Source organism: Drosophila rhopaloa, unplaced genomic scaffold (assembly GCF_018152115.1).
Source record: "Drosophila rhopaloa isolate 14029-0021.01 unplaced genomic scaffold, ASM1815211v1 contig_3, whole genome shotgun sequence".
Classification (NCBI taxonomy): Eukaryota; Metazoa; Arthropoda; class Insecta; order Diptera; family Drosophilidae; genus Drosophila; species Drosophila rhopaloa.
Genome location: NW_025335123.1, coordinates 25437132 through 25451546, shown reverse-complemented (window position 1 = coordinate 25451546; position 14415 = coordinate 25437132). Strand labels below are relative to the sequence as shown.

At 44.7% G+C, this 14415-nt stretch overlaps 1 protein-coding gene across 4 annotated transcripts; it reads right to left on the bottom strand.

Moving 5' to 3' along the window:
- Positions 1–13: 13 nt before the first annotated feature.
- LOC108041897 (alpha-actinin, sarcomeric) lies at positions 14–13412 on the bottom strand. Of its 4 annotated transcripts, none has more exons than XM_017119951.2 (10): positions 13334–13412; positions 11967–12201; positions 6882–7298; positions 6662–6815; positions 6064–6215; positions 3764–3856; positions 3355–3705; positions 3120–3298; positions 1202–2336; positions 14–1008 (listed from the first exon to the last, which is right to left on the bottom strand). In XM_017119951.2, the coding sequence occupies exons 2-10, from the start codon at positions 12078–12080 to the stop codon at positions 850–852; spliced, it is 2754 nt and encodes a 917-aa protein (XP_016975440.1). In that variant the 5' UTR covers positions 12081–12201; positions 13334–13412; the 3' UTR covers positions 14–849. The 4 variants fall into 4 exon arrangements, with proteins under 4 accessions (XP_016975440.1, XP_016975439.1, XP_016975441.1 ...); XM_017119950.2 differs by having other exon boundaries at positions 11967–12204; positions 13334–13410; XM_017119952.2 differs by lacking the exon at positions 13334–13412 and having other exon boundaries at positions 6130–6215; positions 11967–12204.
- Between the last annotated feature and the right edge of the window lie 1003 nt (positions 13413–14415).

The following is a 14415-nucleotide window of genomic DNA, read 5'->3' as shown; positions in this document are numbered from 1 at the left end:
CGAAAACACAATATCACCAAGAAATCGCTTTATTCATCTTCGTTATCTGAATTTTGTATATGAATTGTAGTTTTAGTTCTGAAAATGTGAATATGTTCGAGTTAAGCGGAAACTAAAGTTCTGAAATTGTTGATGAATAAATAGCTACAGTAATTGTGTGAATATAGAACAGTATTCTTTCTTTTATCTATCTCTATCTGTATCTCTCTCGCTCTCTCTGTCTCTATCTCGCTGTATCGCCGTCTCTGTCTATCTGGCGGAACTTCAAGGTTCATAAACGGATACGGAAGTAGTATAAAGTTTCCCCATTTTGTTTTGCTATCTCCCTCCCTCTATATATCTCTTCATAGTTTCGAAAAAAACAATCTCCTTGAGATTGGTCGATTTCATTTGTTTTTGTTTTTTTTTATGTATGGATTTTGTTTTTATTAACATAAATTTCAAAAAATAATGTTTTTAGCGTTTTGTTGATGTTTTTGTTTTGTTTTGGACTTGGTTTTAGAATTAGATTTAAATATTCGATATGCACTTGATGGTTGCCTTGCTGTTTTACAAATGTATATAATGTATGTGTGTTTCATTTTACAATTTGATTGGCTTTTCTTTTTTTTTTTTGTATGTGTGGGTCGCATACATCGGCTCGAGACGGAAATTAATAAATATATTCATCCTCACATGATGCTCTGAAGTTCTTCTGCAGCTACCGCTACGAGTGTAGGTATAATAAATCTATGTTTATTAATATTATTATTATTAAAGTTTATCATTATTATATGATCTGGCTCTGCTCGGATCCGCCGACGCAGTCCGTCGGATGTGGGTGCAGGTGCAGGTGGTGCCCAGGCCCTCTTACAAGTCGGTCTCGCCGTAGAGAGCTGTGCTGAAGGACATGTAGTCCAGGGCGCCGGGCACTCCGTTGGGTCCCTTGTAGGGCGGCATGCGCTGGATGCAGTACTCGGCCTGGTCTGGTGGCAACTCGCGGCGCAGTTCGTCGGGCAAAATGTATGCCTGGAGAGGGGAGAAAATGATTAGACACTGGAGTTGGGACAGGTTTCTAGGGGTGGATTTCCACAAGTGCTGAATAAAAGACGAAAATGTTGCCTCTTAACCTCTTAAAAGCTATATTAACAACATTCCCCTAACTGATATGACCCCAACTATTCAGCGATTTGGAAATCCCCCAGGCTGTGTGGTTACTCACCTTGTCGGCTGCCAGGATTCGGAAGGAGTCGATGACTTGTTCGGCAGTGTCGGTATCGGTGCTCTCGCGGGTCATGAAGTCGAGGAAGGCGTCGAAGTGCACGTAGCCAGTGTTGTTGGGATCGACGACGGCGAGGATGCGCTGGAAGTCCAAGTCACCCTGGCGGTCCTTGCCGATCGAGTAGCCCAATGAGACCAGGCACGACTTGAACTCCTCGGGCGACAGGCGGCCGGTGCGGTTCTTGTCGAAGTGGTTGAAGCTGCTGCGGAACTCGTTCAGCTGCTCCTGGCTGATGCCCTTGGAGTCGCGGGTGAGGATCTGGTTCTCCACCTCGTTAATGTTGCGGTTGATCGAGGTGAGCAGCTGCTCCCAGCCGACACGCAGCGTCTCCATCGTGTAGTTGGTGTATCGGTTCTCGAAGATCATCGATTCCTGCACCGCCTGGTGGATCTTCTCCAGCTCCTCAATGTTCGGCTTGTAGGCGTAGACGGCCTGCTCGTACTCCTTGAGCCGGTGCAGCTGGTCCTCCAGCGATCCCTGCAGTCCCATGCCAATGGCCGTGACCGCATCCATCTGCCGCTCGATCCATGGGCCGACAATGTTGGCCTTCTCGGCGAACTGGCGGCGCAGCATCTCGTTGTTCTGCTGCTTGCGCAGCTCGTTGGCCAAAGTCTGGTCGCGCTGGGGCACCAGCTGGCGGACGTCGCTCCACTTGCGCGTCATGTCGTTGGCGGTCAGGGTGGTGTAGGGGTTCTCCAGGCCGCCGGGGATCTGGTGCTGCTTCACAATCGACTCCACCTCGCGGACCAGGTTCACGATCAGGTTGAACTCCTTGTCGGCCTCGCCCAGCGTCGCCTTGAACTGGTCGTGCGCCTGGATCAGGCCCTGGATCTCCTCCATGGTGTGCACGATGAACATGTCCACCAGATCCTCGCGCGTACCATCCAGCCAGTTGTTGAACGGCGCCGCCCGCTTTGCGAACTCCAAATGCAAGATGTCGATCTTCTCCAGGATGCGCTCGGCCTCGTCCAAAGCGGTGCGCCTGCGCTGGGTGAGGGCACCCAAGCGGTCCCACTGGTCGCAGATGCGCTGGCACCTGGCATTCACCGACACGCAGTCATGGTACTCCAGGGTGCTGTGGATTGGGATCGCGGATTAGTTGGGGATCTCTGGGACAACGGGCCGCGGACATGAGCGAACAAATGGTCTGTGGTGAGCGCTGCACGAGTGGATGAGATGGATGGGCGGTGGAATGGTCGGAGGACGGTGTTGCCAGTAAACCTATCCCGTTCTTGGATTCATCAATCCTTTTCTATTAAAAAGCACATAACTTGGCTTAAAATAGCCCGGTTTGCAAAAGTTTTACTTTTCTAAATCAAGTTTCACTAGCACTATTTATATTTATTTAAATCTGAAACAAAATTTTTTTTTTCAATTTTGTCAAATTTTTTAAGGCTATACATCATTAAAAAATTCAAAATTTTGAAAAAAAAAAAATTGTTGAGCTTTGAATGCAGAAAATTTGTTTTAATCAAAAAAGTCATAGAAAATCAAACCGAATGGAAATCGGATAAGTATTCGCTGAGTTATGACTTCGGGAACTTAGTCCTTATCAAAAAAATCACTATAACTATCACAAGTTTTTGGTTTTTGCAACATTCCATGGATCACCGATCACCTTGTTATTAGATCGACGTATACTAATATTCAAAAATCCCATTTTATTTACCCATTCGTAAACTTTTACTGGGAAAAGGGGCTGGCAAACACTAGTGTCTGGATAGATGACTGATCGAGGAGGTGGAGTGCTACCTAACCTCACGCTGGACGCAGATCAGGGATCACCATTGGCCATCGGTGGCAGCAGGCGGGGATAAATTGAGATTAGCTATTGGGCTCGCTCGGGGCGGACACTTACTTCAGCTCCTGGGCGATGGCGGCGATCTGCTCGACGCGATCCTGGTGGGCGGCCAGGTCAGACTCAAAGGCTTCGTGCTTCTTCTTCAGGGCCTTCAGCTCGTTGAGCTTGCACTGGCGGAAGTCCTGCGACTGCAGCATCTCCTCCTTTCCACGCGTCCAGTCCTCGTGGGCATCGGCCTGTGGATGGTACTCAATGGATTAGTTGTTGACAAGGATTGACTTGATTGACTCACCTTGTGCTTGAACTTCTGGGCCAGATGCTCGAGGCGCTCCAGGCGCATGGTCTCGGCCAGCAGCCACTCCTCGAAGGCCTTCTCGGCCAGCTCCAGACCCTTCCACGAGTTCGAGATGTCCGACACGGTCTTGCCCTCGGTGGGCAGGTAGGCGGGCCGGTTGGACAGGCGCAGCTTGGTCTGCAGCGTGTTGAAGTTCGTCTCCAGCTTGGCCTTCTGCTCCACGCGTGGTGGCTTGTGCTTGCGCCGGTAGGTGCGGTACTCCTCCAGCTTCTTCTGCACGCCCGCCAGCGAGTTGTCGGCCTGGCGCGAGTTCAGCCACGGCATGGTGCGACGGATCCACTCCAGCAGCTGTAAGGGATGGGATCGTTAAGTGGGTGCTACATGGTCAATAAATCGATCTACTTACATCACTGGCCAGACGCTCGTACTCCTCCATGAGGCGTTCGTTCTCCTGGTTGACCTTGAGCACCTTGCAGATGCGGTTGGCAGCGGTTTCCGCCTGTCGTTCGGTGTTTGGGTGGTGCACATGGTAACATGGTTACATGGTTGGGTGGGTGGAAAAGGTGGTTGCATATTAGAAGGCTTCAATCGTTTCGCTCTGAGTGTGCGTGTATGTGTGGGCACGGAACCAACTCAGATTTGGAAAAGCGAAAACAAGACGAACAGGAAACAGGAACAGGAACACTAACTGGGCGCCGCGGCTCAGCTCAACTCAGCGGCATGCCACCGATCCGATTCGAACTGAACTGAACTGAACTGTGTGCCCTGTATATGAAATAAAACGGTGCAGAAAGTAAAAGAAACGGAAGAAGCAACAGAAAACAGGGCAAACAAGTGCAATGGCAAAGGAATCCCGAGCAGGACACTCCATTCCATTTCAGTCAAGCGGTCTGAGGATTAGAATGCTCTGGCAAATCTGCAGTTAGCATAGCGCGTTGAGTTTTGCGTGTTTGTCGATGGTATGAGAATGGCCAGGATTAGGAGTAAAGGGGTCTTGAAAGGCCAGTCAGTGATCTGGGCATTTAAAGTAAAGAAGGCTAGAGATTGTATAGATGTATAGAGATTGTAGGAGAACCACTGAATTACTGAATTATTACGGATCTTAAAGGCATTTAAGAAAAAGAAATAAAATTAGATGGGATAGATAAAGGAGAGGTGAAGAAAAATGATTTTATCGATGGCGCCCTTTACTGCTTTTTGATCTGTAATCAATATATTTCCAATATTATTTTACAATAAAAAAAAAAAAGTTTTGAAGCCTACTTCACATAATTGAGAAACTTTGTAAAGACTGATCATGATGCATATCAAAGAGGCCATCAATAAATGTTGTGTTGGGCTGTGTGTGTGTGTGTTTCTTTTTGGGGATGACTGGGGGGTGTTTTTTGGTGTATAACAGACCTTTTGGGCGCCACTGAAGCAGTGATAGTACGAGGACACATAGGTCATCACTGCCCGTTCATCGGGCAAAGCTGTATTCTGCAGATCTGTGATCGTGTGTGTGGTGTTTGTATTGATTTTTTATTTTGATTTTTCAGGAGGGTTGTTGTTGTAGTTGTTGTTGTGGCGATTGCAGTTGCAGATTGGTTAATGGCAGTTGTTGGTTTTTTTTTTTTTTTTGATGAGCAGAGCGAGCGCGCACACAGAGAGATAATAAAAAGAGAGAAAGATAAAGAAAGCAACAAACATACAAATGAGTTAATCTTCAACTTGGTTAGTCTCGACAGGCATCAAACATTATCACAATCATTTTGGGTTTATTCTAAGTTAGTAGACATAATCTCAAGACATGCCGGCGCACAGAACTCGAACACTGGATACAAGATGGTTTCGGTTTACTTCATCCTATCAGGGATCGAGTTTTGGTTCCGAGCGCCATATTAAACACTTATAAAGAGGGCAAGCTGAACGCATTGCAGATTAATTGCAGCATGCAATGCGCACGGTATGGAGACATGGAACCTTTTAACTGGAAATGGGCTAACCAGGGGTTAGAAGCTGGGTTATATTACGAATGTTAAAGGATCGAACTTGATTAAGTTCGGCTAGTTTAAGAGAGCTCCCTTTCGGGTTAACAGATCCCTTGAAAATGGAGATATAATAGAAGAACTTATATCTTCAATGGACGTTAAATGTCCTGGCTATCGTAAGGATTTATTTCAGAAACCGAAGAATATTCAGTGTATTCAGTGACGGGTTTCGAAGTTTGAGTTTGGTCACCCATTTTGTATGGGGTTTTTCATAATCTCCGATATTTTTGCCGAGCGCAGTTAGTAGAGCTATTGTTAGCATCGGGCAGATGCGGATACGGATGCGGGAACGAACAATGTGCGAGGCCAATGCAAATCGAATCAAGACAAATCCAGGCGATTCAAATTCGATATAGGAGAGGGCGCAATTTCGTGGCGATTTCCGCTGCCCTTCTGGTTGCTGTGACTCTGATTTTGGCTTGACCTTGGCTCGACCTTGGCCCCGGACCGCTGTGACCTTGGGGTGGGGCGCGTTCGAGCAGCGCATTTGGCCAAGGCCCGCGGTGATGGGAAGAAGGAAAGCAACAGCAGCAGCAGCAGCGGCAACATCGCAAAATCGCAAAAAATATACTTAGAACGAGGAAGGCATATGCTCATATATAGATATAGATATATGTATATCGATATGCCGCGCTAGAGCTAGATATTTAAGTGTATCGTGGTGAAGTTTAGTCACATTGTAATTATTCGGGACGTAGGTGTATTGTCTTGTGGGTTCGGGTACATGCGTCACATTTCCAACCTGTTGGGCTCCCTGGAAGGCGTGGTAGTAGCAGGAGACGTACGTCATGATGGCACGTTCATCCGGTTTCGGAGTGTTGATCAAATCTGTCGTTGTTCACCAATCGCATTGATTAGAACCAGAACCCTGGCAGTGGCTTACGTCTAATCACCAAACCCCAAATAAACCCCGATGCTAATCGTCAGTAATGGGAATTCTCAAGATAATTGTAGAAATTATAAAATTACTTAAAGTTCAACGGAAAAGTTCAATAACTTTGCCTTATCAATAAAACAATTTATTAAGGCGTGACAGACTTTTTACTTTCCTATGCAAGCATTATTTTTTACTTTTTTTCAGATCTAAGCAAAAAGTATAAAATATATAAAAATGATTTTAATGCATAAAAATTAAAAACAAGTTAACAATTTCATTACTTTGTGGGTTTTAAATGCGAAATATAATTTGTGGAACTTGAACCTAGTCAACAATTAGAGATATCCCATTACTGAGCCCAATCCACCCAATAATAATCAGTCCCAAAAACACTTACCATCTGGATCCAACATGCGCGGAATATCCAGATACTTCTCGGCCACATCGAAGGCAGTGTTAAGATTCTCCAGAGGATTGTCTTTGGACAGCTTGGCGTAGTCGATCAGATCTGGACGATGGCGATGGATAAGGGCGCAGAAGGCCAGACCATCCTACAGAAGAGAATGAGATCTTTGAGTAGTGCAACACCGGCAACCAGGAGAAGCGGCCAAACTTACCTTGAACGACAGATGGAAGTTCTGTACGTTGACGTTCTTGTAGGGGGCCGTCTTGCGCTGGCACCACAGCAGCAGACCCTCCTTGGCGGTCATCTCCTCCACGGAGATGTCCTGTATGGCGAAACGCAGGATGATCGTCCAGATCATGCCCAGGGTCATCTTGAGGTTGCCATCAACGATCTCCTCGGCGCCAATGGAGACCAGGTGGACGCCCTTGGAGGCGATGAAGTCGAGAGCCTTGTTCACGTTGGCGATCTTGTGGAAGCGCATCTTGCCGCGATCGGGCTTGGGCAGCGTCTCGCCGGAGATCACCTCCAGCAGCAGCATCAGCTTGAGGCCGTTGCGGAAGTCCTCCTCAATGTTGTCGATGGCGGTGCCGGCTTTGCGCAGATGACTGTTACACCAGGCGGTAAATGTCTAAGGGGTAAGTAATAAAGCCGTGTTATTCTTGGTTTAATAAGATAATGAATGTAGGGCATTCTATTTTAAAGATTTAGTACTTCTGGAATGATGTTTAAAGAGGATAATTCATCATAATAATAATGGCTAATGAGCCAATAATATGTTTTGTCTTCTTCAATTACTAGGTTTGAAATCTGGTTATAAATGGCTAAATAAATATTCATTGGGATACTTTCACACGTAATGCTATTCATTTCTCATTTTAATTTGCTCATTACATTTTTTGGGTGATGTTCTCGAAACAAATACATTGGAATGGAAAATAAATGTATTGATCTGGATATTGAATATTTTTCGAAAGATGTAAATCATTGAGAAAGCTCTGTACATAATATAGGCATGAAATGGGTTCAATGATTTCTGCTATATAACTAGCAATATAAATGATTTCCTAAAAAAAACCAAGATCGTGAAATATCTCGGGGGCTTTTGGGGGCGTGACACCCTGTATGCGGGACAGCTGATCGCTGATCGCCGCCAGCTGTCCCAAAGTCTCGGTTCCTGTTTTCTTTCGCCACCCATTTAGGGCAGTCCCAGGCCAGAGATCTGTGTTGTTGGTCTTGGGTTTTTAGCTGCTTTACTGATCGCTGGCAAGACCCCCTCCACCCCTCCACGTACCCTCTTTTATTCGCGACCCACTGTTGTTGCAACTGCGGCTGACAGTTGCAGTTATTTTTCACCGAATGGGGACAGACAGACGACGATGGAGCAGCCAGAACAAAGAGAAAACAAGAAAAGACAGCAGGCACACATGTGCATGTATAAATATAAACCAGTTCTTTTTTGCACACACTTCATTATTTTGGAGACCCCCGCTCCTAACCCCCCTCCCATCCAAACTTAAGTTTTGTAATTTTACAACTCGGAATTGTTATGGAGATTTGGTGACGCCCACTTTATGGCCCTGGGAATATGCAAAGCCTTCCTGAAGAATCCCCATTCAGGAATCCGGGATCTTTGACTTATCTTATTGACTGGGAAACCCGGAACAATTGAAATGGAAAGGGAAAGGAGGAGGAGGAGGAGGAGGAGGAGGAGGAGGGGGGTTGGGCCTAATCGATTGACAAACGGTCATATATGCATCACAATGGATCACCGCTAGAACGGGATCAAACAGAGAAGGAGCAGGGGACGCCACTTTATTGGCCATTAGCTTACAGTTAGATGCGTGAGACGGGAGAGAGCCGATCTAAGCCGAGAACAAGAAATGCAACTGTTAATGCAAATCGCTCTGCCCCTCTCTCACGTAACGATCACAACGGTTGCTGGGGACAGATTACACATAACCCACTTGAACAATAACAACTCGAACTAGGCCAGTCGGAGAGAGAGGAGTCGACTACGACTGCGACAGCGACTGCATTGCGTCGCCAAAACAAGTCGCTCCGGCTTACCGCTAGGCTCCACTCAGCATCCAGTGTTGCCGAGACTACTCGACTATGCTCCCGTTGAATCTAGCTCTTTTCTAATGTCGTAATTCAAGCAATGCCTCTCTTTTTTAGGCCTAATCTAACTTCTTTACAAGATCACAAGAAATGTATACATATTTCAAAATCTTGTTTTATTTGAAAAACATTGATCTAGTTTTTGAAAACCCTATGTTATTTGCATAATATTTTGAAAGAAAGGAAAACATTAGACATTTTTTTTCGCAAGTGCTCTTACTGTTTCTCTATTTTTATCATTCATTGTTTTTCTGGCTTCAAAAGGACTTATTTTTGTGGGTCATGGCATATAATTGAAATACTTGTAGGGGAATGATATTGGGTTTACTTAAAACCCTAGAAAGCATAGAGTACGAGGTATAAAATTGGTAGTACATTCAACTTTCAGTTTTTACAACTTTCAAATTTGTCTCATTTTTAAAGTTTTAAAAACTGTTTTCGTTTTGGAGGTTCCTAACCATTTTCTTTCTACAAATCTGGCAATACTGATCAGTCGCAGCCTCTCTTCTTCGCTCTTCTCTCGAGCGGTTGCATTCCGGCAACCCGTTTTCGCCTCTGATCAATTACCGTTATCGGGCAGCGGCGGCGGCAGAGGCCAGTGGCCTGGGCCGATTGCAGTGGAGCGGCAGAGTTGGCTGGACCAGCTTGCAGCTTCCAACTTCCAGATCTATGATTGAGCAATCTTTTTGGCCGGTCAAGGCGCACGCGCCAAAAGCAAGAAAAAAGCCAAACGAACGACGTCCGTAGTCTTTTTTTCAGTTTAGTTTGAAAAAAGCTTTTTTGGGGAAAAGCTCTCTATTGGCAGCACAGCAGAAGCAACGCACTCGCTCTTGCACACCCATTTTTAGCCGAGTGTAATTTGAGCGGCCCCATAGCATGGACTCATTCGCACAGGCCAGGCGGATGGAGGAGGGTGGCAACCCTGGCCGCTGATCCTCCTCATTCATTCACACCTTTCGCACACATGAGTCATGAGACATGGAGGGCACGAGGAGAGGCGGTGGAGACTCACCACCCACACCCTCACCCACGCCCATCCCCCCTTTACACCTTTAGTGCTTGGCTGCGATCAATGTAAACACAAAACAGAAACAATTTCAGTGGCTGTTTTCTTTCTTTCTTTTTTTCGGCTCTCATTATTCAGCAGCTGACGAATTCCGTTCGGTAATTTACGGTTACGAAATACATATAGAGAGCAAGTGAAATGCCACGCATACATGTCCGAGCATGTCAAGCTCAAGTCATCTGGCGACCGCCAAAAATCTTCATATTTTCGCTTTATTTTGTATTTATTTTTCGACTTTTTTCGATCTTCGTTAATTATTTTCAGTTTCGTTTGTGCGCCAGCGATTTGTCATTGCATTTTCGCCATGCTTTATGGGTGTGGGTGGCTGATGAATCTGAATCTCTTATACATTTGTAGATATTCTGAATCCGTATCGCGTGGAATTGTGGTGCATAGGAATGCTGTCTATTTATAATTGTCAATTTCATTTCACCACCTAGGCGTCGTGTCAAAAACACAGCCTTGCACTAAATTTTGGCTGGCAATTTATAGAATTATGTATATAAATAATACGCATATCTGTGTGGTTGCAGGTCTCTAGGTTAGAGATCTTGGGGATGGGTCTTTCTGGGCAATATCCTCTATGCCTTTTCACTATCTTTCGTTCTTCTTGGCCTTCTAACTCTTATCGCCTACGACCTTCAGGTTTTTCTAGATGTCTCCACCTCAATTGCCACCTACTTGTGGATCGATGTTTCCAGCTTTATCTAAACAGTGGCAATTAGTTGCTGCTTTTCTTTAGACGCCGTAGGTATAACGGTATGCTTCCGCTGGCAGAGAACGACAAACAACCAACAAACAAACAAACCAATCGATGGAAAAAAGAAGATCAAAGGGGTGCCAGGGGTAATTGATTGGAAACTGTTTGGAAAATGGGTTGGTAACCTTCGGTTTCGATAGGGTTGGGTTTCTTTTATGTTGATCAACCTGTTGGGTGAATCGAAGTCAACATTGAAAACGATTGGGAAGATCTCATTCTTCGATTTTCATAATCATAAGCGATCGAAGGCTTTTGGATATACGTTCTATATATGCTATCCTATATGTATAGTTCCTGAACAGCAACAAACTATTTTCGTACTATCTTCAAACATTGCTCGAACAACAAGAGCCATGAAAATCAAGAAAGAAGAATTCTATTTTTAAAACGGGCCGCTGAGCTTTTTTTGTAGTTGTTGCTCTAGCTTTTTTTTGTGTGAATCCTATGTTGTTGTTGCGGTGGTGGTGGTGTTGGCTCGGTAAAATATTGAAACATAATCGAAAAATATAGAACCCAGCCAGACCAGAGAGCATATATCCAATACATACGTACTGGGGGTACAGTAGAAATCCGAAAAATGGGCCAATGAAATGGGACTTGCAAGACTTTTCTATATCCAAATCCCGAAATATTTAATGAAAATCTTTTACAAGGTTAAATCTCACTTTTATTCGTTCGATTTGTAAGAATACCGTTCTTATGTTCAACATTTATGTTTGCCCTCTCGTAAAAAAACACCTCAAGTTCAAACACTTAGTACAAAAAACTTGTCATAGTTCTTCTCTTTCTAAACAGAAACTATTACAACGATGTCATCTTATTTGGACTTAGTAAAACTGAAAGAAGGCATGTAAATATCCAAAATGTATTGTATTGATCCTAACTATTAGTTTTAATTCGCTTTGACCCTTTTTTTAACATGCGACTAACTGAGAGATCTTACTCTATTTTATCTATTGACTGGATTGAATTTATTCGATTCGATTTTAGCTTGAAGGACTATCAATGAGTGGTTCTGAATCGATCATTTTCTAACTAAGTGTTTTTGATTGTTGTTGGAGTTTGGAGGTAATGTTATTATGCTTGGGGATTTTGGGTGTATAGTTTAAGATTTATATTTTCTTGAGTGATTTGAGTTGGGAAGGATCTGAATTTAAGTATTTTATAAACATCAAAGATGGCTTTTCGAATAGTAGTTACTGATCTATACTAGAATCCATAGAATAAGGTTGGGATTGGGAGGTAATACATAGAATATTATCCAAAGGTTCTGGAGCTTAAAAAGGTGGAACGGTGGTTCCCAGGGGTCAGGGATGGGTGGCGTTCCCTCCGCCGTCTGCCCTCTCACTCACCTTCTTCTGTTGCTTCTCCCACGCAGGGTCGAGCAGGCCCTCGCGCTCCCACTCCTCCTCCTGCTCCATGTAGCCATCTCCATACTCCATGGAGAGTCCGTTCTCCATCATCATCTTGTGGCGCTGTCAGATGTCCCGCTCGCTCGCTATATGTCTATATCGTTCCCTGTCCCGCTGCACACTCTCTCGCTCGCTCTCGCTGGTGCTGCTGTTGTTGTTGGTGATCCAGTTGCTGCTGCTGCCGAAGGAAAACGGAGGTTGTAGGTTGCTAGTTGATGGCCGGTGGTTCTTATTGCCGCGAAGTCGATGGATCGATCGATTGGGTTTGGTTTGGTTTTGGTTTTGGTTTGATTCTCGGACTTTCTGGACAGTCTATATACATAGATCTGTGCCTGGCTGTGCGGTGCGTGTGTGCGTGTGACTGAGTGCTGACAGACTGATTGATTGATTGATTGATCGATGGCGCAAAGCTCGCCCCGATCCTGAAAGCTTCCCTAAGTAGAGACCAGACCAGCAGAGCAACAGCAACCTGCCACAACAGGTGGTTGCCGCTCTACCCGCTAACCTCTTAACCGATTCCCGCTAATATTCCGAGTTGAAAAATAAAAAAAAGAATCACGAATTTGTACTGGCAAAATCGTTGTATAACACGTTAATTTGCTGCTTAATTATTTTTGCGTTTGCTTTGCTCGTTCTTTTGTGTGTTTTCCGCGCTCGTTCCGTTTCGTATCGTATCGTATCGGTTAAAAATAGTATGTTTTGAAAAAGTTTTATTTTCGGCGTCAACGTCAACGCAGCGAAGGGAAGTAGGCGAGGCCGGGGGCGGAGAAGGACGGTTCGGGATTGGTACATATTTGAAATAATTTTAAGAAATAGCGCGGATTCGGATCGGAAATCGGAACTGATCCGGTAAATATAGATCGATATACTCGCGGTGGGTTGCTTTCGTTCCTTTTTTTGTGTCTTTTTTATTGGTAGATAGCACTTTGACTCTCCATATAGATCATATGTATATATGCACATATTGTTCGGGTATATATAGAGATATATGTGGTTAGGCATATATAACCATCGCACGCACACACACACACCTTACACCTCACACACATGCACAGTTTTCGTTACTTTTTTTTTTGCTTCGCTCATTTTTTTTTTTGAATTTTTGTATTTATATTTATTTTTCAACGAGTACCAAAAAAAAAACCCAAAAAAAAAGAAAATAGAGTATAACGAAAGCAAGTGAGTCGGTTAGCCAGATATATATACACATATATATATCTATATCTATTCGTGTGTGTGTATTGGAACCAAACAAAAACAAAAACAACAAAACAATGTGTGTGGACAGCAATTGGAGCAATATCTACGTGTGTCGCTTGCGAAGAGAAAGACCCGCTCGCGTTGATAGCCAACTCAAAACTGATGTCGCGCCAGCCAGCTGCCAACTCTGAATACCGTCGCAGTCGTCGTCGCAGTCGCAGTTGCCGCTGCTGCTGCTGCTGCCGTCGGCGCACCGCCACCACCCCCCACCTGCCCCATTGCCCCACCTGCCCCACATCGCCCACCGCACCACAGCAGCCGAAGAAGAGGACGGGGGAGGGGGAGGCGGAGGAGGTGGGGGAAAAGTCTGCCGTGCAGCGGGAGCATCGGATCGAATCGGATCGGCTTGGATCGCTGGCCGCAGCCGAAGAGCCCCAACATCCGAAGACCCGAAAATCCGAAGACCCGCAGAGTGGAGCCGGAAGAGTGGCAGAGTGGGAGTGGGTGGCAGAAGAAAGTATGAATTCGGCCAGCATAAGCATACGAATCTCGAGACCCTTCAGTTGGACGTCAATGTGAGGGTATGCCTCTTTTGATGGCTGCTTGTTTCTTTTTCAGTTATCTATTAATTACGGTTTTTAAAAATTCCCGAAAATGTAATAAGATATAATGGTATTATTTGCGAAAGGTATAACAATCCTAAATATTACAATATTTGACCAAGGCATGATGTGGTGAGGCTATGGTTGGGCTTTCTGAGACTCACAAGCAGCTTTCACCAAATTGTCGTTCAATTTATTATTCATTTGCATTGAAATATTATTTTTTCTTATTTTATGATGATCAGATAAATAATATTTTAATTGACAAAAGGCGACCCTGTGGTCACTTCCTAATTTATATTTTTTATAAGCTAATTAATAATTTGTCATCCAATTTAGGTATATTTAGAAGTCAAGATCCCCAGAGTAATGGGTATCGCGAATTCCTCACTACCTCGTCGGCGTTCTTTCTTGTTTTTGCTCATTTGCAGCTGAGGCTGCTGCCTGCTCCCTTGTTTTTGGTTGAGCTGTGCTGAAGAGAGCTCTTTCTTGGACCCCCATTAGTGAAATTGGTAGGAAAATGCAGTTGCAGGCGACACAAGAAGAAAGTAAAAGAGGTGACGGAGGGGGCACCCTGTATGCGATAT